Raw genomic sequence first — 26,329 nt, 5'->3', positions numbered from 1 at the left:
TATTATTATCAAGCTGGTCGGATATGCTCGGCCTGATTTAGAATTAAACTTGAATCGTGATCAAAAATAAGTCAAGCTTGATTTGGAAATTCAAACTCGAAACTAATTTTAAACTAAAGTTGGTGGGACCCGAATAGATTTGTTCACAGGGTGGTAGGGTTGGGTCGACTTTGGGTCGGGCTACGGGTAATTTTAGATCGAGTTTGGCCTTAAAATTTCGGGCCGGGCTTGGATAGTTACGTGGCGCGGCTCGGGCTTGAGTCTGGGTCTGACTCCAAAACCTAGTCCGGGTTCAGGCTCGGAGCCGGCCTGATATCTGGCCCGAGGTCTGGTCGAAATCATGGCCGCTGGGTTCTTCCCCGATCCCTAATCAAAAACATCGGTTATCCGCTCGGGTTCTCGACTTCTCGTCTCTCCGGCTCCACCACCTCTCCGATCCCTGAAGCTCGTACCTCATCGCCGGTCGCCGGTCGTCGGTCGTCGGACCAAGCAAATCGACGGGGAGCCTCCTATCGTCAACCGACTGCGGTTCCATTGAGGTACCATGATCTCTCTCCCCCCTCTTTCATCTTCGTTCTCGTTTGGGCCCATTGTTTTTTGTCTACTGCTCCATCACCGTGATGTCTAATCGCCGATTTCGGTTCCATTACCGTGATTGGCCCATCCCGGCCAGCCTCCCACCTCCACTGCCAACCCCCTTGCCACCACCTCCTTCTTGAGCGGCACCGGTGGCAGCATCGCCTTCTTCTTGCCGCCGCTGGACTTCCTGGACCGCCGCTGCTCCGTCTTCTTCGCAGTGCCGATCCGGTACTTGAGCCGGAACCGGGCCAGCCGGTTCTCAAAGGTGGGTTGGCGGTGGCGGATGCCGGAGGGGGAGGAAGAGGAGACTTTGTCGGGCTTGGGATCGCCGTTGAGCGCATGAGGGGTGAGGGGGAGGGGTTTTCTTCTTCTATTGGTAAGTAGGGAGGAATTCAGGGAGGAAGGGGGTGATGGATTGGGGGAAACTAGAAGCATTGTCAGACTTACTTTGTGGTTTACTCTAGCAAGATTCAAATCTGGGAAAACTATGAGAGATTGTTAACATTTTATTCTTTCTCATTTGAATGGACTCCTTTAAGGTTTTGACCAACTTTAATAGGAGTTCCCTTTGACATCATAGCCTTCCAACACTGGTTTTGGCTGGAAGGGATCACAACAAAGACATCCATTTTGATGTTTGGTTGATAGGATGGAAGAATATACATGAAGTTGATGCCAATACTCTTTTCAGAATTTTAAAAACAAAATCCAATACTTTTTCATAGTTTAGTTTATGGTGATAGGCTATTTGATTAATATTGTTGTGGGATGGTAGGGTGGAACCTCCTAGGAGACATTCTTCACTTGTTAATCCTGATATTTGGGATGTTAACAAGTTGGTCGATCCTCTTCGACATTGGTGTTTATAACCGACTCTTTGCATTATATCCATGGTTTAATGTTACTATTGTCTGGTTTTCTAGGACCATTTATTTTGTATACACTTAGAATTTTCATTAAAACATGCAAGATTTTTCACTAAGATTATTAGCCATTGTTGCTTCCTGGGATTATGTTCATATTAGTATCTCAACTTTGAAATTGTTCCACGTACCTATCCAAAGGAATAGTTGAAAAAAAAAAGAGGAACTCGCTTGCTTAAACTTTTTAAGGGCCTTTAAAAATTTATCTGAAACCTAAATTAGTAATAGCAATCTTTTCTTCAGGTGGCATTATGAAGGTCAAAATACTTAATTGGCATGCCGTGGCTTCTTGGACATGGGATGCTCAAGATGAAGCATGCGGGATATGTAGAATGGCATTTGATGGCTGCTGCCCTGATTGTAAATTCCCTGGTGATGACTGCCCATTGGTTTGGGGTGCATGCAACCATTCTTTCCATCTTCACTGCATACTGAAGTGGGTGAACTCACAGAACTCACAGACATCCCAGCCACATTGCCCCATGTGTCGCAGAGAGTGGCAATTTAAAGCATGAGAATTGATGAGTGAGTTCCTGGAAGCAGCTTGTTGTTTACGGTCCATTAATGTGCTGGAAAATAGAGTATTTTCTGTTAGATGAAAGTTGGAGACTTCCCTTCTCTATTTCATGTAAGTTGGAGAACATCAAAGCTACTGAAATGAAGTGTTCCTTTGTCTGCCAATTTTGATCATGTTAATGCTTCGGCGTGACAATAGTTTATGCATAGATTGCATACTTTTTTGAAAAAATTGCAATTACTGCGCCGATATGCCTTTTATGCATTCATTTGTTGTTCTTTGTGCAATTTATTCAGGTTCTTCAGACAACTTGATATCCTGTGTACCAGGTGCTGGAACAAGAAAAAAAATCTGTGTTTGCACACGGTATTGGATTCTCCTTTGAGAATGTAGGTCATGCTGTTGGTTGGTTGATCGATGCACCTAATATTCGAAATAGTTCATTATGAGTTCTGTTGCAACCTGGATTTCTGCAGATTATTAGTAGGGCTGTTTTCTCCAACGAAGCATGGGTGCATTAGCTTTTTAAAACAGAGCTGGCACTACTGGTGTATAGGCAACTGCAAAGTTTTATTACTCAAATTGATATCTTAATACAGGAAGAAAAGCTTTATTCTTTTTAGGATTACTCTTGGATTGCAGCTGCAAAATTTGACAATACATCTTTTATCTCTGATGATATGATTTGAATACACTTGTGTCAAGCCTAATTTCACCTTTCAGGCAATGGTTCCTTTGAAGCAAACTTAAAGGTCGGTCGGGCCGGAGGGCATGAGCTCAAAGCTGCCACCTTTATCAACGGGGAATGTTTAAACCTGCCAATTAGTGTTCAAACATCGAACCTGGAATTTTTCATTGATTAGGTGAAGAATGTGATCTCATTATAGTAAAATCAATGTGATTCTAAAATTCTCTTTTAATACATTTTGCAATGTAATGTTTTCATAATAATTTATATCATTCCATCTGATTCTCTGACAGAGTACACTGGTTATCTTCTTCTTAACATGAATATCCATTATGTTAACAATATTATGACTGGAATTATGGGGACTGGTGGAAATAGCCTCAGAGTCTCTTTGATCACCAGTTTCTTGCAATGGAACCTGTTGTCCTTCTCGGTGTTGGCCTTTTCCTTGGTGCTGACCATGCCTCCACCTGAGAGCCCTCTCCATCTCGGGGTGCCTCATTAGCTCTGCCATAGTGCCATCACCAATTCCAACCTTTTTGATGATGTGTGTGGTCCCTGGGCTGAACATATAAATCTTGAAAGTTACGATGAGACCTTGAGGATTTGAAATAGCATACATGTTTTGCCATATTCTCTTTTTACATTGGATCAACGCCTTTAGATATATTTACTTCATCTAAAAGAAAACAAAATTCTCTGAACCTTTCTTTGTTATTTTTGTTACATTCAAGTCTGACGGTAATAATATTCTACGGCTAACAACTCGCTTATTTAATTAGACTTATGGACCATGATAGGTATGAAATGCCTAATATTTTATAATTTTTTTGTTTTTTTTAACTTGAGCTTGAAAGAGCAAAAGGCAAGAAAGCTGAGTAAAACTCAAGGTTGATCGAAATGTATATCTTAAGCTCACATTTTGGCCCCACATTCTGCTCATTTGCTAGTCCAGTGATCACTTATCAATATAAATTTCAACTGAATAAGAGATATATATTGATGTACAACTTGGTCACTTAATCACATGCTCTTTCATATGTATAATGAATATTGGAAGACCCTAAGGGTTACTACAACTTCCCACCTTACCACCACAAAGCTCAAAGCTCCTGACATTTTGTTATGCTTGGATGATTATATATATATATATATATATATATATATATATTCATATATTCATCGAAATTGGTAAAATTGTTCAAAAAATGTGTTCATGTGTTACAATTATATAGTACAAAGAAAAGAAATACATATTGGTAAAAAAAAAAAAATTCTTTCTCGGGAGTTCTCCCTCTTTTATGTTAAGGGGATGGAGAGTCACATGTGAGCATATAATCTAAGCAACAAGTAAGTTAATATAAATACATACATATATATACACACACACACATACGCGCACACACATATATATATATATATATATTATTATTATCTTGGTTAAAACCATATTTATATTTCAGCTGGAATTTTCTAATCTTTTTTTACCAATGTTAAATAAATAATATAAAAATATCAATAATGATGAATATCTTTACTTTATCAAATTCAATTGGTATTCTAATATCTCTCGGTCTTTTCTTGCTTACTATATTTTTCCAATTTACTATTAAAACTACGTTTGGTATTGTTTCTATTCTTTTATTTTTATAGATTTCTTACAATACAAAATATAGTTGCTTCGCTCTCTCTATTTTTTTTAAATATTAAGAACCCATTATTTGGTAGATAAATATTGTTATAATTATTATATTATATTATATTATATATTATGCTATGTAACTAGAAAAATCTATCTAAAATTATTATAATAATTATATATTGTAATCAGAATAAAAAAAATTTATTCATAATTTTTAAATATTATTATAATTATTATAATATTATATTATTATTTATTGTATTATAATTATAATATTAAAAAGCCGGCAGAGAAATAAGAAAGATATAAAAACTTATTTTTAAAAAATAGAAAAAAAATTTTCTCTTCCATTTTTGTAAGGAAACAATAAAAAATATTTAAAATAAATCTAACCAAACACATGTTCTACATTAGTTCCGTATTTTTATTTTTAAAAAATAAAGAAAAAAAACCAAATGGGTCTAAGTTTTCTTTTAATTTTAAATTTTTTAACGCCTGGAACGTTGCAATCAAAATCTTTAATGGTAGAGAGAGAAGAGTGGTATTTTCCAACCTCGAACCCTGAGCTCCGAACCTCCAAACCCTGTTTTCCAGAAGCACAGCACAACTTCTAATCATAGTTTCGAAGAGAGAGCGATTCTCCGGGAGAAGGAGGGCATAACATGAAGCGGTTCTTCAAGCCGGTGGAGAAGGAGGGCTCCTTCAAGAAGCCCGCTCTCTCCGCCCCCTGCGCATCCGCTCCCGTCGACGGAGGCATCGCCGGAGCAGAGGGCGAGGGAGAAGCCGGAGGAAAACCAGAGCAGAAGGATCCGCTCAAGTTCCTCACGTGGAATGCCAACAGTTTGCTTCTCCGCGTCAAGAACAACTGGCCCGAGTTCTCCAGATTCGTCCAGTCCCTCGACCCCGACGCCATCTGCGTCCAGGTCCCTACAGTTTTTCCCCCCTCTCTCTAATGTTAATGTGGATTGCTGTGGGTTTAAGGGTTTTGTTTCTCGTTTTGAGTTTTTCCTTGGATTTTAGGGTGGGTTTTGGCGTACATTGTGTTTTCTTTGATGGGTTTGTGTTTGTCGGTTCTTTGATTGACTTGAGACGACTAGGAGTTGGCGTGGAGAGGTTTTTGTTACTGGAAATTGGAAATCTTGGCCAATTTTTGATGTAGTGTTAATGTTAGTGTTGCTGTTAGAGTTTGTTTAGATTTCTGGAGTGGGTTTTTTGTGTACATCGTTTTTTGCTTCATGGCTTTGTGCTTGTTTCTTCTTATATGGGCTTAAGCCGCTTGAAATTGATGTTACAGAAGCTTTCGTTACTGGAAAGTGGAAAACTTGACCAAGTTTTGGTTGTAATGTTAATGTATATTGCTTTTTTCCTTTTCCTTAATTTTTAAAGAAAAGGCCAAGGGTAGATAAAGATTAAGATATGTAGAGAGGATTTTCGTCTATGCTCTTGGTTGTTTGTTGGATTTCTCTTTGTTGCTTCTTTTATAACTTCAATTGATGTTAGAGAAGCTTTTGTCACTGGAAATTGGAAATCCCTACTAATTTTATGATTCTAAGGTTGACGTGGACTACTCAGTTTAAGATCCCCTGCCCCATTTTTTTTAACAAAGATGACGTTTTTGGGCATCGTTCTCCTAAACTTTTACCGTGTATTTTTGTATACCTTGTGTTTTGTCCGAATACTTTGTTATTCCATTCGTTGATTAAAGGTACTTCAAATTAATGTTAGAGAAGCTTTTATTACTGGATATTAGAACACTTGATCAGTTTTAATAATTGCTACGAGTTTAAATTTTAAGAAAAGAATAAGGGTTTTAGGTATAGTTCTTCGATATATAGATTCGGATTTTTAGAGTGGGTTTTTGTGTATGCTGTGCCTTGTTCTGTGGCTGTGTTTTGTTGCTTATTTTATAACTTCAAATTGATGTTAGAGAGGCTTTTGTTACTGGTAATTGGAAACCTTGACCAATTTTGATTCTATTATTATTGTTTTATGAAGTTTAAGAGTTTTTTTTCCCATTTTTTTTAGGGAAGAGTAAGGTTTGGGCATAGTTCTTTTAAATTTTCAGAATGGGTTTTTGGGCACATTTGTTTTGTCTGAATGCGTTGTCTTTGTTGCTTCTTTTATTGCTTTAGGATACTTCGAATCAATGTTAGAGAAACAAATCATATGTTTAAAACATATTTTATATAAAACTCAGACTTCTTTTCGATTCACAAATTCCATTATTGTCAGGGCAGTTGCATCATCCCTTTCCAGATGTGCTCTCATATCATCAGACCCTGACGGCAATTTGGAATATATCTTAATAGTACACTCTCTTTAGTATTAGACATACTCAAGAAGAGCATTTCATTAGACAAAGTTTGAGGTGAGATGGAGCAAAACGGGTGTGCCTTTATGATTTATCAATCTTTGAAGGCCCTGCTATCTTATCATGTGCATTTCACATGTTGAACTTGTGTGAAGATCAAAGAATATGATGTGAGGGATTGCCTATTTATTTTCATTTACTGGCTATGCTTTGGTTGCCCAACAGCTAATTTGTGGATTTGCATGGAACAAAGGTATTCATAAATGAGCTCTAAAGGACCTGACCTACTTGTTTGCCTGATGTCTTGGTATGAGACCCACGCTCTCAACCTTGTAATAAGATTTTTTTATTTTTTTATTTTATTTTTTTTTTTGGGGGGGGGAACGTGGGAGTTAAAAGTTGGTCTTAGGCTCTTAGCTTTTTTATTTTTATTTTTTTTGGTTTCTTAGGTTGGCAAAGATGATAGGGTGCTTCAAGGAAATTTTAGTTGCTAGATATATTTGTTAAAGTTTTGTGATATTTGATGTCTTGGTCCACATGCATTGTAATTCAACTGTTTAATGTGGTCTTGTTGTTGGAGGTATTCATCTATTTTTTAGTAAGCAGCTTTACCCAACAGATTTAAGATTTATATGCTACCTGATCTATTACTTTTTCCTTGAATGACTTCATCTCTAGATTTTACTTAGTAGTGAAAATCAGATTTTGCGCCTTACCTCTTATTGAAAATGTTAGGGTGCTTTGAAAGAGGAAGGTGAAGTCTTGGTGCATGGATTAATTTTTATTCTAAATATAGCTGTGCTTATTTTGACTGCAGTTGTATTAAATGGTATAAGGTGTTATGTCTGAAGCAGAACTTTCCGCCCTACCTCTAACATGAAAGCCGAATGATGTATGGAACCAAACTCAAAGAAGGCATGGTAAAGATCGTATACCTGCCATGAAAGAAGTTGCCAATGGCAAGATCTAGCCCAAAAATATATAGATGCCTAACCCATCAAATAGGAAAAAAAAAGAAGTGAACTGTCTGACTTCAAAGTCGAAAGACAAAAAATATTTTTACAAACTAAAATTTCACCCACCACATGGCCAAATTGAAGATTCCAACGGCTGCAACCCTGCCAATAGGTCAAAATAATTTGAAACATCCTACTCTTGTTACCAACCAAACTTCTCAGCCCATTTTGCTGCTTCATAGAAACCCCCACATCTTATGCTTTTAGAGAAAGGAATGCTGTTTGAGACTCTGAGAGGGTTTTACAACTTTCTGCCCTTAGAAGAATATCATGCCAAGTGTTCCTTAGCCTTTATAACAGTAAATAACATGCTTCAATCAACCAAAAAAGTTATGCGTGACATGAATGTTAAAGATTAATGTTGCTTGTAATGAACTTAAATTAAACGTGAAGCTTAACATGTGAGCATTTGTAAAACACAAAATAGCATGAGAATGACCATATCCAAGTAGGTCGCATATTCAGTTTCTATAATGCCATATGATAGCTGATAAAAAATAAACTAAGACACAAGATCCTATGTGTATTGTGTGGACAAATCTTTCATATAGTTCTTCTCCAAAGGTGAGATAGAAGGTAACTTTATGAGGATATTGTATGGACAAATCTTTCAATAGTTCTTTTCCAAATGTGAGTTAGAAGGTATCTTTATGAAGATATACTTAATAATGCTAGCCAGATTTATGGAACTACAGATTAATGTTTTTAAGTTGCAAGGTACAATATCAGCATAATAAGGTACGCTATACTAGGCTGAACCGGGCGGTATCAGCGTACCGTACCAGTTCGGTACCGGTATCCAGTATGGATGGTGTACTGATACTCGGTATACTAAAAAAACTCCGTACCGTACCATACCGATGCTGTGCTAGCGTGTCACCGGTACAAGGTCCGGTACCGAGACGGGAACCTTGGCACAATCAAATTCTTTTTACATTTCAAAGCATGGGAAAGATGATTTCTGATGTTTGGAACAACATCACAATCTACTTGTCAAACTGGCATTTGTTTATGACCCAATTCTTGGTTGGGTAGTATGCCACAGTATCACTGGTCACTGAGTTTATTTTCAGATGCGTGATTTGGTTAGATTTTAATGTCTTCTAAATGGATGTTTGTAGGAAGTTCGAATGCCTGCTGCTGGGTCCAAAGGTGCGCCTAAAAATCCTAGTGAACTGAAAGATGATTCAAGCTCTTCACGCGAGGAAAAGAAGGTACACATTGCTTTGGATTTATTCATTTTTAGCTAATTTTGTAATGGTTATAGGTAAACAATGTGCAAGTTTCTTCCTATGTTAGCTTGATAATACAATGGCAATTATACGGAGTGACAAATGTTCTGTTTTTTTACATAATGGTTCGGTGCCCAACAGACACTTTTTATCTAGGAAATCCGTTCCTGGTGTCATGATTTTTTTTTTTTGCAATATAGTGCATTTTAATTTTAAGCTATAGTCTAACCAAACATCAGTGATGGTGTCTGTTGAGTTCAGAATCTCGAGACGAGCACTAGATGAAGCAGTATAAGGGCAGATGGTGTCAGTAAATAAAGTTGAAAATCCTATATCTACAGGGCATATTGGAGCACATGAATTATCCAAGTAGGACTGTCTGTCTAGTATCCATTTAATTGTTTCAATTTTTATAGTCAGAAGATGTCATATGTGAGGCTTTGGTCATATAGATTGAATAATGGGAATGGGATTACTCGGCCCGTAGATGGTGATAATACCTTTAAATTGGATGATTTATACTTCATTGGACTGAGTAAAAGTTATTAGCTTTACATGATCTTCTACTTTAATGAACCCTGAAAACTATTATTTATGGAGTTTTGCATTTTCTTTTTTTAGATTGCCATAATATTAATATAATTGGGAGGTTGGTTGTCAAAAAAATCAAATTGTTAAATTATTCCAAATCCATAGGTTTTATGTGTATTAGTGAACCGAAATATGTTAGCAGCTAGGAAAATATACATTATCTTAAGAATAAGTTTGATACATATAAAGTAGTGGTTATCGATAACAAATGGTTAAAAATGACTTATCAAACTGGAAAGTACTTAAGGTTCTTGTAGTGGTTGAGGCTAGGATGGAGGAAGAATTTGGTAGGCGAGAAGAATGCTAGTATTAGGTCTCCGAAGTGGGAGAGTTTCCCCTAGTTTCAAAAATTTTTCTCTTATTTTTGGCTAGGGTCTAGTGCCCTATATATAATGGGAGAGAAGTAGGATGGATGGCGACCGATGGTTCTATAGAATTCTAGGGGTCGAAGACTGAAGGGACAGGATTAGAGTCTCACAGGCTATGGTGATTGTATAGTGGAAGGGTGCTTCAGATTGCTGGGGTGCAGGGCTGGTATTAGCTTCTAGAGATTTCTCTTATCTCTATTTCGGCAGTATTTTAGTAAAATGGTGGTGTATGAAGGGCAATGGAGGGTAATCAGGCATGGTGTGCAATGCAGAATGCAAAAGATCATTTTCATCCAATGCATGTTGGTTTTCTTTCTTAGGGAGAAATCACATAGTTATGAGAAGATATCTTACTTTTGTTTTGGAATGGGTCGTATGATATATGTGGGGGCCAAACACAAAAAGACAATGTCTAGAGGCGTTAGGTGGCACAAAGAGAGACCAAAAGCAATCTAGCTTGTTAGATTCCTAACTGGGTTACTTGGTGAGTGGGGTGGGTTCATGATCCATCTATGTGGGTGCAATCTATGTGCTTTCTAGCAGGTCTAGGTTAGGATGTGAGTGTGGTGTGTATTGGATGTGTGTGTGTGTGTGTGCTTGTGTGCACATGTGCATGCGCGTGTGCATGCATCTAATAGTGTGGAAGTGGGTGAATGTAGATTTTTTTGGATATGCCAGTCGATGCAAGAATTGGTGAATATGGAAATGGGTGCAAATAGGTAGTCAAAAATAATGTGAGCTTGGAATTTATATAATGCATGTTTGGGTGTGCATGTAGGTGTGCGAGTAGGTCCACTAGTAGGTATCTGCGTTATTTTATGTTATGTTATTAGATGTGCTCGGGTGTATAAGTGGATTTTTTTGGATGTGCCAATCAGTGCATTCTGGTGTATAAATGCATTTATGTGGTTGCATTAATGGGTGTCTTCTGGTGCTGGAGTATATTGGTGAGTTACTGGTATGGTATGCAGAAAGCACCCATATCTATTCATTGTTTGCTGGCATGGATGATGCCCTTGTTTTGATATGGATTGATACGGGCCAATATGATGCACAATACAAATTGGAAACAACAGATGGTATGGGGCGGTATAGTCAGCATTTAAAACTTGCTTCAGACACATTTAATTTTGCATTTGTTATTGTGCCGATGAAAACTAGTTTATTTCAGACATATGTACAATGTCCAAATTCTCATAATTCCAACCACAACTTGTTAACTTATGGCTGTTTTTCCAAATCTACATAGGTGCTGTTGCGTGCTCTATCAAGTCCTCCTTTCAGAAATTATCACGTATGGTGGTCTCTTTCAGATACCAAGTATGGGGGGACTGCTTTATTTGTGAAAAAGCAATTTCAGCCAAAAAAGGTTTCATTCTTCCTAAATCGAGCAGGTAGACAGTCATGAGTTGACTTTGTATTTTCAATTTCTACAATTAGAGAATTTAATGTTTTTAGTCAGGTTTTTAATTTAATGTTGCTTTTTTATAACTTGCTTTCAGCTTGATGAAAAATCCTTCCTTTATGTATAATTTTGACTTGCATTTATGGGGTTCTAATGATAATCTTTTTAGAAAAGAATTAATAATAACCTTACAATACACTTGATCTTTAAATTTGTAACCTAGTGAGTTGTATTCTCCACCTCAATAGTACGTATTTAACATCAAGGTCCGCCGTACCGTTACCGGTCGGCATACCAGTGGCGGCCTGGACCGGTACGTACCGGTCTCGTATTGGTCCGTACCAATCCTGTGCCGGTACGGCAGTCCTACCGGCCAGTTTTTCAATGAAAAGCTTCCGGTACCGGATCCCACGCTGATCCGATACTGGATCCCAGCCTGGACCGTTCCGTTATCGGTCTCAGCCTGGACCGGTTCGTATGCCGTAAAGGCCGGTACGGGCCTTTACGGCATACCCTGCTTAGCATCATTACTAATAGCATAGTGGCTCAAGTCTGTATATAGTAATCAATGACACTTCCTTGAAATGAAAGCCTGAGTGGGGATGGATTTGATGATCATGGTGGTCAAGGTGATGGTGGTGGTGGTCAGGCGCACGGGTCAATCCCTTTACTTGGGAGGTTGAGTTCACCTATGCTATGTAGGACCATGACTGTGTTGTCAGACAGTAGATCTAGATATTAGGGCAAGGAGGGGCTGCTAACTTATAAGAAAAAAAGGGGGAGGGGGAGCGGAATCGTTTTAGGACGTGGCATACAGGCTGCAGATATTCTAAATTATTTTTTGGAGTTAAAGATGACCGAGAAACATTGACGTCGAAGATAGTTGGAGTTAATGGCTCTAATGCAGCAGGAAGCTTAGAGGGGCAAGCTGGAGTTTGAGCAAATCAGGCCATCATCTTCATCATCAATCAGAGCAGGATTCATTGGTGCATCGAATAGAGTGCATATTATGGCCTTTCCCCTGCTACATATGATTCAAATGTATGCTTTCAGTTGTCATATTCTGAGAGGCGCACACAATATCTACCTTTATATGGATACGTTTTAAGCACAATATGGTGCTTCCTTTCATTACCATGAGCAAGGATGGTCAATGTCTTACCTGGCGTACTATCAAGAGGGTTATCCAGACAGTACTAGACATAGGACGAGCAACAGGGATGATATTAGTATCCAAGCCGGCATCATCTTTAAGGACCTAATTTTGAACAGGGCCTAGATGCATATGAGCACCTTAGACATTCCACATGAGATTAATGGTGAGTTTGATATGTTTATCTTAAACTCATGAATTCATTTTGTTTAATTTTGAAATATGGTTTATTAGGCAGTATTCAGATAATTTCATTTCCATTTACATAGCTTCTTACCTAAGAGTACACTAAATAGTCCAAATTACCTGAAATATGTTACTTTTGAAGTTCAAATATGTTTGGAAAAAAAAAGAATATAAAATTAGTGTCCCAAGAAAGTACCAGGATGCTCGACCAGGATGGGGCGGGATGCATGGTGTCCTATTTCGTGGGGAAACCGGGATGTCCCCATCCCACCGGATTTAAAAACTTGGATGTTGTTGTATACTGAGTTAGGAATTGCTGTATAGATATGAGAAGTCATGACTTGAAAGCTAGAAGACCCTATGGAGATATGGCGGTTCAATTTGATGTTTTCAAATTATAAATTAGGTCATAGGTGTGCACTAATTAAATCAGCGGATATCTCGGGTGCCATTGGACATACTAGTAGAAATGAAAATCCATGCTAAGTTTGGACATACCAGCGGAAATGAAATTCCATGGTAAGTGATTTGAAGGGAAATATTCATATCTAGTTTTTTTTGGTACAATAAAATATTTCTAGCTGGAATGATAGTGGCAGTTATCCATCCGAAATGTTGATTTTCTTTGTAGAATCCGGTGGAACTTGATTAGAAGATTAATGATAAGAAGGATTGTCTGCTTGATGTTGCTGCTTGTAAGAATTTTCCAGATGTGCAGATTGAATTTTGTCAGCAAATATTTCTTTGTTGTATCTTATTGATTCATTATGAAAGTAAATATTTCTTATTCTATGGAGTTCTCTTGTCCTTCATATGCCTTTCCTAGTTATTTGTCTATCATCCCAATGATGGGAAAATCACACATATGTTCTTTATTGGCAGCTTCAAAACATGAACCAGATGGTCGGGTGATTATTGCTGAATTTGAGTCATATCTCTTGCTAAATACATATGTACCAAACAATGGTTGGAAGGATGATGAAAATTCATTTCAAAGAAGAAGAAAATGGGATCAAAGAATGCTTGACTTTGTTCTACAGCTGGAGAAGCCTTTGATTTGGTGTGGAGACCTCAATGTTAGGTAACTGGATTCTCAATAGGAACCGTCTTTTTTGTTAATTTTTTCACTAGTGTTTCCACCTACATCTATTTTCCTGACCCTTGCTCTGTGAGCTTTAAGCCTTCAAACTTATCTTTATTCATGGTAGTTTTACATAATGTTTAGGTGCAATGTTATTTTTTTAGCGCATGGTACATAATTTTGGAAATGAACCTAACTTATTTAAGTTAGCATCTTAATTCTGGTGATCCTGTTTATGTTACAACTAACATTTGGCTAAACTTCATGGATTCTTTTTTTTAGCATTTGGTTTGGTGGCCATATACATGACTTGTCTTTTAAAGCATAAGTATCATAAAAAAACTGAAAATATGGTTTATACATTATGCAGTAGTTGCATGTAGTTATGCTTTGTGGGATCACAAATAATTTATGAGTTCTTTTTTTCTGGGTTGCCATTGTATTGCCTTAATAAAATATAGTTATGGTGCCGTCATGGATTTTTCTTTTTGGTAGGGATCTCATTTAACTGTTTTAAGTACAACTAGTAAGCCATTCAACAAAACATTTTCTGATTTACTACTAATGGGGTTTCATTCATTCACCAACCTCCCTGTAAAATATCTGCCCATATTCAGTCTATACATGTGCTTATTCATCAGTTCTATTGCTATATTGGTGCCAAAACATATATGATGTTTCGTTCTTCTCAACTTGTGAGGATTCACCATGTCCATGACTCTTAAAGAAGAGTGCTTAAAAGGAGAGGCAAGGACATGGGAAGGGGAGGGTTGGCTGCTGTCTATGGTTTCATATGGCTTGGGCTATTCTACATCTCTGCCTTCTTCAATCACTAGTCATGGTGTAGTAGAATGTAGGTACAGTAACTCTCAGTGAGATGGATTGCATCATTGCAATGGAAAACTATTGACATTTTATCTTCCCACTCAATTTCTTTTCAATTGATCTATATCTTCAGTTTCTTTGTACCCTCACCCCTATTCGTTTTCATAAACACTAAGTACAAAATCAATGGACATTTAAAGCAACATGCATGCCCGTGAGCAGCCTCTTGTTATTCTGACCTTTTCATGGTGGGAGTCCTACAGAAAGACCTGCTGCTTTCCCCTCTGAACACTCTCCATTCATCCACTACTGGCGTGTTCCTTCAACTGCACTACCAAATCAAGGTGTCTTTCTCAATGCAATGCACGTACATCTACATGTTGGTGCTTTAGATCATCCTCTTGTTTGGCTTGCTTTTTGTTTTTTTTCCAGCAACCTTGTATTTTATTGGTCTTTCTTTTTAATTCTTTTGATGTCTTGATAATAAAGTACAACTCTTGCCTTTTACCAGAATCAGCTGCTTGTCTGTCTTGAGCTCAAAATTTTAGAAGATCATAACCTATAAAGAAAATTGACGTTCATAGTTTGTACAACCTTTTTTTTTTTGGGTACAATTGTACAACCTTTTTTACTTGGTATTCATTACATCTATTTTGACATCATTCCTCTTATAAAATTCACATTCCTTGCAATATTTGTCATTGTTTGCAGCCACCAAGAGATCGATGTGAGCCATCCTGATTTTTTCAGTAATGCAAAGCTCAATGGATACACTCCTCCAGATGCAAGGGTAAGAATTTTACTGCTCACATGCAAACTTGAAAGTTCATGTACATCTTGTATGCATTATTGCTGGATCTGTTACGTTCAAGGGAGATGGTTTTGAGTATGTAAAAATAAACAAACAAATAATAAATAAATGAATTGTGAGAATGCACAGGAATCATTGAGTTTGTAAATAGTCGTTATATTTATTTATCATAATCCTTTTTTTAATATAAGCATTATTTATCATAATCCTGGAGTATCTTTATATGGTAAAAAAAATGACATTTTCTTGATATACCATGTATTAGAAGTATTAACCTCAAAGAAAGATTTATATTTGCCTTTTTTCGGTCCTGCAAGTTCCAATAGTATAAATCAGTTGATTCTGCTGTCTTATTTTTATGACTTTTCAGCTGTTTTCTGGTCTTTTTTATCTGTTCTCTTATTTTTGTAACTTTCCTAATCATTTGCTTGTTTAGGTTTTTTGATTTTTTCCCTTATTGTTCTTTTCCCTTAATCCATTTGGATTTTCTTATATACACTTTTTGCTTATGCCTTAAGCCATCATTCCATTGTTTATATATCAGTAGCTGCTGTGGTTTGAGGTGTCATAACAACTATTGGATAAATTTTCATCTTCCACGGTCATGATATTTTAATGAGAAACAATTATCCAAATCATAGCACTGAATCACTGACTTATTCAAAGACATGCTAACATCATTTAGAAATAATAAAGATATTGATAGTTATTTTTCCAATCATTTTTTGCTTAAAATTATTTTACTTTTTCAATAAGATTCAATCATAAATTTCGTGATAGTATAACAATCTTGACAGCTAAGATTATTTAATCTTGGCTGAAGGCTGTTTTGGTAATCAAAAGCTATGAGTTCCTCTCCCCATTTAGTAGTTTTTAAGATTTAAGCTATATATTTAGCGTTGCAAATTCATATTACCTTTCTGTTTCGATATTTGTCCGCTTGGCAGTAAACTGGTCAATCAAAGCTTTGAAACTAAAGGTACATATTCTGGTGCAGGACCGTGGACAGCCAGGGTTTACCTTAGCAGAGAGGGACCGTTTCTCGAAAATATTGTCCCAGTGGGTGAATATGACAAAATCCTTTATTTTTGTTCAATTATAAATTTAAAATTCATATCTCAGTTCCTGCATTATTGATAGACTATGCTCTTCTGTTTTAGTGCTTAATTTCACATCTTGTATTGAATTGGATAATCAATCTTTCTAATTATTAATTGTTGATCCATGTCTGAAGAACCATCAGCACCAAAAAAGATTTTGTTTTAATGATTGTTATATGGAAATAATTAATTGTATTTTCCTTTGGGTCTAAAATTTCACAACTATCATCTATATATTCCTTTAATATCAAGATCAAACCAACATCTGATTTACTAATGAACAGCAATCTCCTTGAAAAATTTGTTTTTCAACTCTGATGCTGGATATTCTACAACTAAGTATTGTGCCAATTGGTGAGTGTGATGATGGTCTTTTCCCCATCATTACCATCTTTTCCTTTTTTTCTTCTGAGTGGCTGTTGGAAACTTTATTTTATTTATGTATTCTGCTATATAACACGAACTTCGCTAATGCCCATTCCTTAGGTGCATGTGTCTGTCTGCATTATCCTACTCTTTGTCAGGCCAGCAAACTCCCCTAATGCCTATTCCTTAGGCGCATCTATCTGTCCACATTCCCCTACTCTTTTTCCACTTGCTTTCCATCCTGGTCAGACCCTTCTTTTTTGAAGGCTATTCACCAATTGAACAGCCATTTGGTTAGTATCATTTCTATTTTTTCCATCTTTGTGGGGATGATGAGCCACATGGTGGGGCTAAAATTGGAGATTGGGCTAGGGTGGGGTAGCAGCGGTGCTCTATAGCTTGACATAGACCTGAGAAAGCGGATCTTGCAGATCTAGATGGAGGAGAAGAGTGAGAATAGGGGGGGCCTCCAATTTATGATAGGCTTGAAGATGAGAATTTTTCTAGCCATCCAAATGGAGAAGAGGGAGAGGAGAGGCGAAATAGGAAAGGGGAGAGGAGAGAAGAGGGGAGAGTAGTAGCCCGTGGAATTCCAGGCTTCTATGGATAAGGCTATATGTAGTTTTTTAAACATTACAACCCAAATCTAACCCGACTTGCTAGCTGGTCAAGTTTTCGAGACCCATGCTCGACACATTAACCCTACCAACTAGGTTAAACAGGTTGATGTTCGGCATGGGATCTGGTTGGGTAAACTGGTTTGTTTTCAAATTGCCAAACCCTACCTTGAAGGACACATGCCTTAGAATCTTAAGAACCCTAACATGATTTTGTAATATTCTCAATATTAAAATTCATTCCAACTTCTTATTCCGCTGATTTTGTTAGTATTGTCAAAGGCATGCCTAAGGTGCACCTAGGCGCAAGGTGCAGGCAAAGCCACCCTAAGCACCTTGCCTAACGAACAAAAATTATATGGGGCAGGCATTTTACTTTGCCACATTTTTTCTAGTGCCCATCTTAAAGAAGAAATCTAAAAGTCAGAGACTCCTTCTAACGGAGTTGTTAGTCCCGTGAATGAAAAAAATCAAAGAAAGGAAAGAAAGTCGCACGTGGCATTCTGTTTCTTCCTCGTTTTCAAAATATACTTTTCACCGGTACATACTATCATCTCTAATGAAGAATATAGCTCCATGAGATGCGGGAACCACTTAAAAGCATATATCAATGGACTGAATCTCAGCTCTGCCCAAGGTGGGTTTTGCACTTGGTCATGGTGATATGCTTGATAAAGGTTTGTTTCGTCGATAGCATTTTCTGATTTGGGATGCGTAGTAGCTGTTGTCACAGTAGGGGTCCTAAGGCGGGAATTGTCCTACCCATTTTGGGAACGTCCAGTGGCAAAGTCACTGAATGGGTAAGTCGCCAATCCCTAGCTGAATCTAGGGCAGAGGATTGAGTTTCTTTTTTACCAAATCCAGAAGATGAAGCTACTGAGATCTCTCGCAATACATTTTTCTTTTTCCGATACGGCTCGCGACCTAAAAAAATCCCGGCCCACTCGCCACGGTCCACTCGTTCACTCGCTGCTTCAAGTAAACCACTCGATGCTTGAAGTCTCGGATCCACTAATACGAGCAGCGCGAGCAGTGGTGCAATGAATAGTAGTTGGAAGCAGGCAGCTCAATAAGCGAATCTGTCCCGGATTCAGATTGGTATTGGTGTAGGCTCTAAGCCAAGCCTATCTCGTGTGCTATAAAATACACAACGTACTTTCCCAAGCCTTTCTCAAGCTACGCCAGTCAAGCTTTCTCAGAAAACAAAGAAAGAGGAGTACGCTTTCCAGCGAGGATACAAGAGTGCGTCGTTTTCAAGCCAGTTTAGCTTCTTAGACCCCACTTTCTTTTCCTGATGCTGAACCGAAAGTGTTCCATACTCCCTCCTCCCTTCTTTGTATGGTGAAAGATCTAAAGCAAAAGACTCATAGGGTTCGGTTAGAAAGCACCGCCTTCAATCAATGTCCGTCCCCTGCCCACACTCACCGGTAGAAAGAACATGAACGCATCCGTTTTCTTTCTGTTTGGATGGCCAGCGGGCAAAGTAAGGCTTCGCCGTTTGAGAACCCCTTCTTTCTGTGGAGCCGTTAGGTAGGCTACCTGTGAGGTTGAGGTGAGTGTGGGCAGGGGACGGACATTTCTTGTCTTGCTGCTTGGTAGGCCAGCCAGTAAGTCGGTTGTCTCTTTTTCAACAGGGTAGGAAGAACAGGAGGCTTCCCCAACTCAATGTAAGCGTTCCTTATAGTCGAGTGGCTTCCATCTCCTCTCCTTATAGTCGAGTGGCTTCCATCTCCTCTCCTTTTAGTCGAGATCTTTTAGAACCTTCACCTTTGAGTCGAGTTGCTTCCTAGTCCACCCATCCTAAAAGTGGTCTTCCAAGCAAGATGAAATACTCGAATCATCCGTTGATTATACTTTGTCAAGCGATTGGAGTGACCACAGAAGCGGAACGGATATGGCTAAGTAATACACTAAACAAATTAGTCATGTAGCAAGCCAATACACACAATTAGATAAATCAATAAACAGTTTCTAGAACATAATGTTCACTGGTACAAAGTACACGGTCAAGTGATGCACATTTAACAAATTAGTCATCTAGTAACTCAATGCACACCTCCAAATAAATTGATATATAATTTTCAGAATATCATGTTCATCAATACATACTATATGGTCAGGTGATACACACTCGTCGACTTTCTGCCACATACTGCAAGCATCTTTGATACACACCCAGCTGTAATCAAATACAGACCTTTAGGTAAATCGATACACAGTTTTCAGAACATATTTTTTACTAATGCACTGCGTGGCTAAGTGATACTAACCAAGCAAATTAGTCATCTAGCAAGCCAATACATACCTTTAGATAAATCAATACACAGTTTTTAGAATATGGTGTTCATTAGTACCAATACACAATTTCTTAACTTTGTCTAACATAAGAAATTATATACATACCATTTCTTAGATTCTATGAAGCCTTAGGTGCAAAGATCCTAAAAAAAGAGAGGAATTTAGAGGAGGAAGAAAGGTACTCGGGAGGAGAAAGAAGACCTAACGGATGGGAGAGACGGCTTGATGAGAAAAAGAATAGATGGAGAGGCTTGACGAGAAAAAAAGATGATGTAGTTGGTCTCTCTTGGTGCATGCAATTTTTTTTTTCTTTTTTTGTTTTTTTTAAGTTACAGGGCTAACGGACTCTATTAGTAGGAGTCCTGCCCCTATTTGACTTTTGGATTTTCTCTTTAAGTTGGATGCTAGAGGAAACACGGTAAAATAGGAGTCCCATCCCATATGATATTCTATGGTTCCCGCACCATATGATTTTTGTTCTTGCCTAACACTAGGAGATTTCCTTTTGCAAAGGCACGAAAAAGACATGTCGGTTTTGCACCTTGAAGGAAGCCTAGGCACAGGAAAAGCGTGCCTAGGCTTTTTTCAATGACAACTGTTTGATCTTGATCAGTTTTTGAGGCTTTCTGGCCAACCAAAAAAAAAAGAAAAGAAGAAAAGATTGAGAGAAGAAAAAGGAACGAGATCTAGGGATCCAATGGAGAGTAGCAAGGACAGTGAATGATCACAGGATCTAGGGCTTCTGATAATACCTTCTCCATTTGGGAGGCTTCTTCCACCGCTGCCGCCATTCTTCCACTTCCTCTTCCTCTTATTTGTTTTCTTCTTCTTCCATCTTCTTTTTCTTCTTCTTCCTTCACTGCTGCCTATCCATGTGAAACATTGAAGGGACACCTCCTCCTCCTCTTCTTTTTCTTCTTGTTCACTGCTTCCCTCCATCAAAAACAGGGGAGGGGCCGGTCCATCTGCTACAGTGGAGGGGACTCCTGCTCCTCATGCCCTTCCTTCTCCTTGTCTTCTTTCTGTTCCACTTTTTCTTCATCTCCCCCTTCCTTTTCTTCATCCATTCTCTTCTTTTTCTTCTTATTCTTCTTCAACTACTGCCCTCCTTCATGAGCAGAGGACGCCTCCTCCTCCTTCTCCTTTCCTTCAGATGTTTCTTTTACATTGTGTTCATAAATGGATAATTCATTGCTAAATATGTTTAGAATCATGTATTCATTATTAGCTATATGTAAGTTGATATTTTTGTTGTGCCTCACGTTGTCAAGGGGTGCGCTCTTGCATTGCGCCTTGTGCTTAGGATAACATAAGCTGAACCGTGCTTTCTTCCTCCCTTTCCCTTCCCTCCTCTCTTCTTCTTAGTTTCAATCTTGTGCAGACATTCTTTGTTCTATTCTCCTACATAATCATCTAATGTCCCTCTTTGTTCTTTGTTTTTTGTTTTTGTTTTAATTTGTTTTAAGGGACAACATCCCACTACCTTCTGCTTTGCTGAATGTTCTATATGTGATCTATCTGTAGCCCTTAAGGCTGCTTTCTGCTAAATATTGCTAGAGGACCTCGAGTATCTACATTGTTCCAAACAATCATGGGCAGCTCTGATTCTACTCCCCCCCTTCTTCCTCCCCTTTGCCTGCTGTGATATCTTTTCCTTTTTCCTTTTCTCGTTTTTATTTTAGTCATGCATGAGTATCAAAGTACCTTGGAGCCATAAAGCAAAGAGCTCATTATTGTAGTTCTGAAATCATTTGGGTGTACTTATGTGTAACTAGATGGTTTTTTCCTTGCACCGGCAACCTCTTTGGTGTTTTTACACCAATGTAATCAGTCATCTATGATCTAACTGAAGTGCCTGTAGTTTCTAAAGTGTTATTCACAGATGCATGATTCTAATTTCAGTAGTTGAAGGTGTTGTGCATTTGTTGCTATTTCAAAGTCTAATGGGAGAAATTTAAAATGTTCATGAAGAATAATGATGAGAAACTTCTCTAATGAATTATTCTATTTTATACATTTATTTTGTTGGATTTCCATTAGGAGTTGCCCATTACAATAAAGTTGTTGAGTGTTTGTTTTTTTCCTCCTCTTTTAGTACTTAGACAACAACTCAGACATCTTGTATGTGCAAAAAATCATGGAAAAGTACTGTGGGATAAAAATGTGTATAGAGGCAGTCTTTTGCACTTACTACCTCTTTAAATCAACGGGTGATAAAATTGAGATGCAATCTGAAAAAGGTGTTGGTGACAAGTTGTTGGTGCGGGTTTAAAACTTGATGAAAATTATGAAAGATATTGGAGCAATAAAATCTGTTGATATCATGGACAATTCAATCATATGGCAACGAATGCTGAAATCTACATGATCAATCTGGCTTATCATGTCAGAGACATTTTTTTGGAGGAAGCGATTCACCAATTCATACTGTATATGTGAATTCTAGCAGGATTTGCAAGTTGTCCAGGAAGAATCATTTTAATTTCAGGCAATGCTTTACAATGTTCCTTTAGGCGGAATTTCTCAGTCAACAACTAGCTCTTGTTGATTGTCTTGAGAGCTTGTTCCCTTGATAATCAATTGTAAGATTTCAGATCATATAGCTGGGGATCTCTTATTTATTAGTCCATAAATAGATAAAGTATGTATCTGTTACTTTGAAAGGTAAATCATTTTCTTGTTTTGATGAAATTGGGCTTGCTTGTCCTTCTTCTTTCTTACTCTGTCATCTTCACTACTTATACATAGATTTCATATGAATCTTCTATTGTGACTAGATTGACCTAGCCACCTGAACTGTTTGATTACCTTCTTCCAGACCATTGAGTTTTTACATTTTCCAGTACCTTAATGGCTAAGAGGTTGATTGAATGACATGAACCTGGAAGGCTTATTATCTGAGCTGATTGGCAAACTTGAAATTTCTTATAAAATCTCTTCTAGACAACTGAGCTGGTGTGTGGGGTATCTGTTAAGAAAGCATCAGAATCCTTCAGCTCTTCATTCTGACAGCTATTTAGCATGTGGAGGCAAGCCTTCATTGCTTCTCCTTATGTTTGTTCTCTGACTAAATGTTCACATAGGAACAGAGCATGCCTTGGAATAAAATTATAGGGTTCCATTTCGATTTACACATCTGAACCTTCCTCATCTCTGAATGTTTCACAATTCATTACATGCTGCTGATAAATTGACCCGACGCAGGTTGTCTTACTTGAAAAGTCCTAGCATGAGCAGTCTAAGCTGGCATGTTGGTCCGACTGATGTCCTAAACTTCGATCATCTGCTGGTTCTTAGGAATAAATTCAGCAACTTTCTGACTGCATTTTACAAACCGCTAAAAGCAATCCTGGCCAAGCTGATTTAAGAGGCTGGCACTTTCCATGTAGCACTTCCATTCAGTCACAGGTGCCGTTTCTCATCCCCTATCTCATAACCGGCATATTCCTCTGCTCGCTATTCTAGCTGCGATAGATACTTCATGGGAAGGAATTAGCATCTAGGATGTTACCAACCCTAAATGTTAGTGTGTCAGGCCCAAAGAAAATTCTATGCAGCAAATGGCCTAAGATTCTTTTTAAAATTACGTACACTCATGACCTGCAAATCCAAGTCACCATCATAAAGAGGTTTCCCCATGTTTCACACCACGGGAAGATATCCTCTCATTTCTGATGATTCCAACAGGGAAAAAAAAGAATGCCACAGAAGTTTACCCAACAAATGGCATTGTTTTGGGTGGTAAACCTGTAAACTTAATTTTGTCCTTGTTTTTGTGCTTGCAGAAGACCATAGTTGATGTACTTTACCCAACAAATGGCATTGTAATTTACTTTTAGGTTTTACAATTTAGTATCATTAAGCTTTTGCAAGTTTTGGTCTCCTATGAATATCTGAGTGCTACAATAAAATGTCTTACAGGGGTAAGCTGATAGATGCTTACAGATTTGTTCACAAGGAAAAAGACATGGAACGTGGCTTTTCCTGGTCTGGCAACCCTGTTGGCAAGTAAGACGGTCTGCATCCTTTCTATTTTATGCATTTTTTGCTTGCATTTGTCAGTGTAACTGTTGGTTGCAGCAGGTGTTTTTTTTATATTTCTGGTGCTGAGGTTGCATCATAGGGCTTTGTGTAATGAACTTCTGATTGAGATCAAGGAAATTTGAGTTTTTTTGCAAGCATCGGAGAATGCTTCAAGACATTGTTACTGTGTTTCTTTTTTTCTTTTTTTTTTTGAAGGGGTCTTTATGCTACTTCCTTAATGCAACTTTATAATTGGGCCAACTAAGAAAATATCATCTAATATTTTAAAGTTGTCCACAATATTTTTCTTTGTTTAAATGCAACTGATCCTTATCACCAAAAATCCAGATATCTTTAAACTTGAAATTTTCTGAAGCTCAAGCCCTGTCTATTTTTGTCTAGAATTTTAATCTACACCTTCAATCTTTGAGCCGGCACTTGACCTTTGACCTTTCTCTGGAACTAGACCTTACGAAGGCTCAACTAAACTATTAGAGAGCTCGCCGCAGGCTCTCCCCTTTAGGCTTTGTCTCATTCTCTGTATCGTCATCTCTGGACGTTCTAGCTATGGTGGCTGCTCCCTTTAACAACCAATCCCTTTCTTCTCTCCCTACTCGCATCTTCCAATGTGGTGTTCTTACTAATTTCTATAGGTACAGAGTGGCCTCCCCCAACTCTACTTCACGCAATTAAGTTTCGTGTAGGTTTGATGTAAGGTTGAAGGTGTGTCTGATGGTTCCGAGAATGCAAAGAAATCCAGGAAGGCTCTCGGAAGAAGGTTATAAAGGACAGATTCCTTCCCTACCCAAAGCCCCCGGAATATAAATTTTTCAAAGCCATTAGGTTTAAATTGATGAATAGAATGTTAACAAGAACCTGAGTAGGTCTGTTTATTCAGGTCTTGCACTATTAGAGCATGTTAAACTGACATTTTTCCTTATATTCTTGAAAAATCTTTCGTTATTATGAACCATGGCTGTATATCCTAGAGCAAATATAGCAGGTTTTTCTTATTTATCAATTTTTTAAGAATGTTGAATCTTTTCTCTCAATGCAGATATCAATTTTTTCACTAATTCTCCCACGGCTCTGTACTGTTCATATTAAGTACTCATTCCTTCAATGCATGCTACTGATTAATAAATTCAATGAATTTTGTGTTTTTAGGTACCGAGGCAAGAGAATGCGGATCGATTATTTTTTAGTTTCAGAACAGCTTAAGGACAGGATTGTTGCATGTGATTTGCATGGGCATGGAATTGAACAGGAAGGTACAATAATAATATCTTGCACTTCAAAATTTTGGCATAATTGAGGTTAGGCCCTTGGAGTGCCATTTAACATCTAGGCCCGGTTGACGGGGCATTTTATTGCCGGACTTTGTTGCAATGTTCATTTGCTAGTTCCCAGTCCATGCATCATGTAAAGAACATGCATAACTGTGCATAGAAACAGGCCTCACTGTCTGTCTGGGACCGCACATCAGATGAAACTTGGTAAAGGATGAATGGTAAAATGGCAGTGAAACAAATGACAAGGAGTCAAGTTGTCCAAAAATGCAATATCAGAACCTTTCAAAACTTCAATATTCTAGACCATGCATGGCTCATCATACAAAGATTTCTTCTGTTAAACTATACATCCCCCGTGAATGCATACCTATCATTTGTTGCAACTTTTGTCCATGATATTCTCAAATCATTATTTTCCCTTTCATCTGAGTCTCTCTCTAGTAGCTCTTCTCTTGCAAATGCACAAACCATTTCAGGCAGTTTTCCATTTTTATTATCAAATGCAACTTTTAAACTTAATGTCAGACTTGTTTTTATCATATGCTCTTTGATTTCACCACATCATCCATGACATTCTCATCTCCATCATGTTTGTATTATATGATCAGACTTTAACATACCAAATACGAATATGCACATTTGCAACCCATGATATGAAGATCCCTTTTATCCAAGGTAAGCGGAACTGGTGCCGTGCCCTGTACCAGTTGGCTACCGGTTCGGCACGATACCGGTTCAGTGTTGTACTAACACATGGTACGGTGTGGCATGCTAGTTCCAAATTGGCACATCATTTTTTTATTTTTTATTTTTTTAAAAAAAATTAAGATTAAATGAAAAGCAATTAATTTTTTATTTTTTGAATGATTTTAAGTCTAATTGGTTGTTTCTTGATGTCTTTTGATGTTTTTGTCATATGCTATACCTTAAATGATACTACTTGATATTTTGGGGTAATTTTTCTGCATTACTGTGGTATTACTCTAAAATAATGCTACCTTGGAGAGGCAAAGTTTGGCAATTCTATCTTATTGGATTTGCTACCCCCAGCTATGCCTTTCGCGTCATGGTCTGTCGAACTGCCCAGTTTGGGCCGTACCGAGCCGACCTGGTCCTTTCGCGTCATGGTCTGCCGAACCGCCCAGTTTGGGCTGTACCGAGCCGACCTGGCACGGGATCGGGTTGGTTTGGTTGTGGGAGTCAGGACCGGTGTTTGGCTATGGGAGTCAGGACCGGTGTGAACCGTCCGATTTAGACCGTTCCAAATCGATTCTCCCCCCTTACTCTCTTTTTAAGTGTTGGGAA

The 26,329-nt window shown here is 38.0% G+C and overlaps 3 protein-coding genes across 5 annotated transcripts in view; 2 read left to right on the top strand and 1 right to left on the bottom strand.

Moving 5' to 3' along the window:
- Positions 1-624: 624 nt before the first annotated feature.
- LOC120112233 lies at positions 625-1,014 on the bottom strand. The gene has a single exon (XM_039131102.1). The coding sequence runs from the start codon at positions 1,012-1,014 to the stop codon at positions 625-627; it is 390 nt and encodes a 129-aa protein (XP_038987030.1).
- Positions 1,015-1,746: 732 nt separating this feature from the next.
- On the top strand, positions 1,747-3,809 carry LOC103720289 (anaphase-promoting complex subunit 11). 2 transcript variants are annotated; one of them, XR_003388106.2, is made up of 2 exons: positions 1,747-2,130; positions 2,316-3,809. XR_003388106.2 is itself a non-coding variant. In XM_008809924.4 (1 exon), exon 1 carries the CDS (start codon positions 1,754-1,756, stop codon positions 2,015-2,017), a length of 264 nt encoding a protein of 87 aa, XP_008808146.3. In that variant the 5' UTR covers positions 1,747-1,753; the 3' UTR covers positions 2,018-2,281. The 2 variants fall into 2 exon arrangements, 1 of the variants encoding a protein (XP_008808146.3); XM_008809924.4 differs by lacking the exon at positions 2,316-3,809 and having other exon boundaries at positions 1,747-2,281.
- Positions 3,810-4,850: 1,041 nt separating this feature from the next.
- LOC103720288 (DNA-(apurinic or apyrimidinic site) endonuclease) overlaps positions 4,851-26,329 on the top strand; it is a 39,875-nt gene continuing 18,396 nt past the window's right edge. The window contains exons 1-8 of one of the 2 annotated variants that reach the window (XM_008809922.3): positions 4,851-5,272; positions 8,798-8,890; positions 11,117-11,261; positions 13,494-13,692; positions 15,229-15,307; positions 16,326-16,387; positions 23,631-23,717; positions 24,900-25,003. In XM_008809922.3, the coding sequence (XP_008808144.2) occupies positions 5,012-5,272; positions 8,798-8,890; positions 11,117-11,261; positions 13,494-13,692; positions 15,229-15,307; positions 16,326-16,387; positions 23,631-23,717; positions 24,900-25,003 (1,030 nt within the window). In that variant the 5' untranslated portion in view covers positions 4,851-5,011. The remainder of the gene's footprint in view (positions 5,273-8,797; positions 8,891-11,116; positions 11,262-13,493; positions 13,693-15,228; positions 15,308-16,325; positions 16,388-23,630; positions 23,718-24,899; positions 25,004-26,329) is intronic. The other variant, XM_039130901.1, reaches the window with a different exon arrangement.

Source organism: Phoenix dactylifera, chromosome 10 (assembly GCF_009389715.1).
Source record: "Phoenix dactylifera cultivar Barhee BC4 chromosome 10, palm_55x_up_171113_PBpolish2nd_filt_p, whole genome shotgun sequence".
NCBI classification, from domain to species: domain Eukaryota; kingdom Viridiplantae; phylum Streptophyta; class Magnoliopsida; order Arecales; family Arecaceae; genus Phoenix; species Phoenix dactylifera.
Note: the sequence above shows the minus strand (reverse complement) of the source record. Positions and strands in the feature narration are given on the sequence as shown.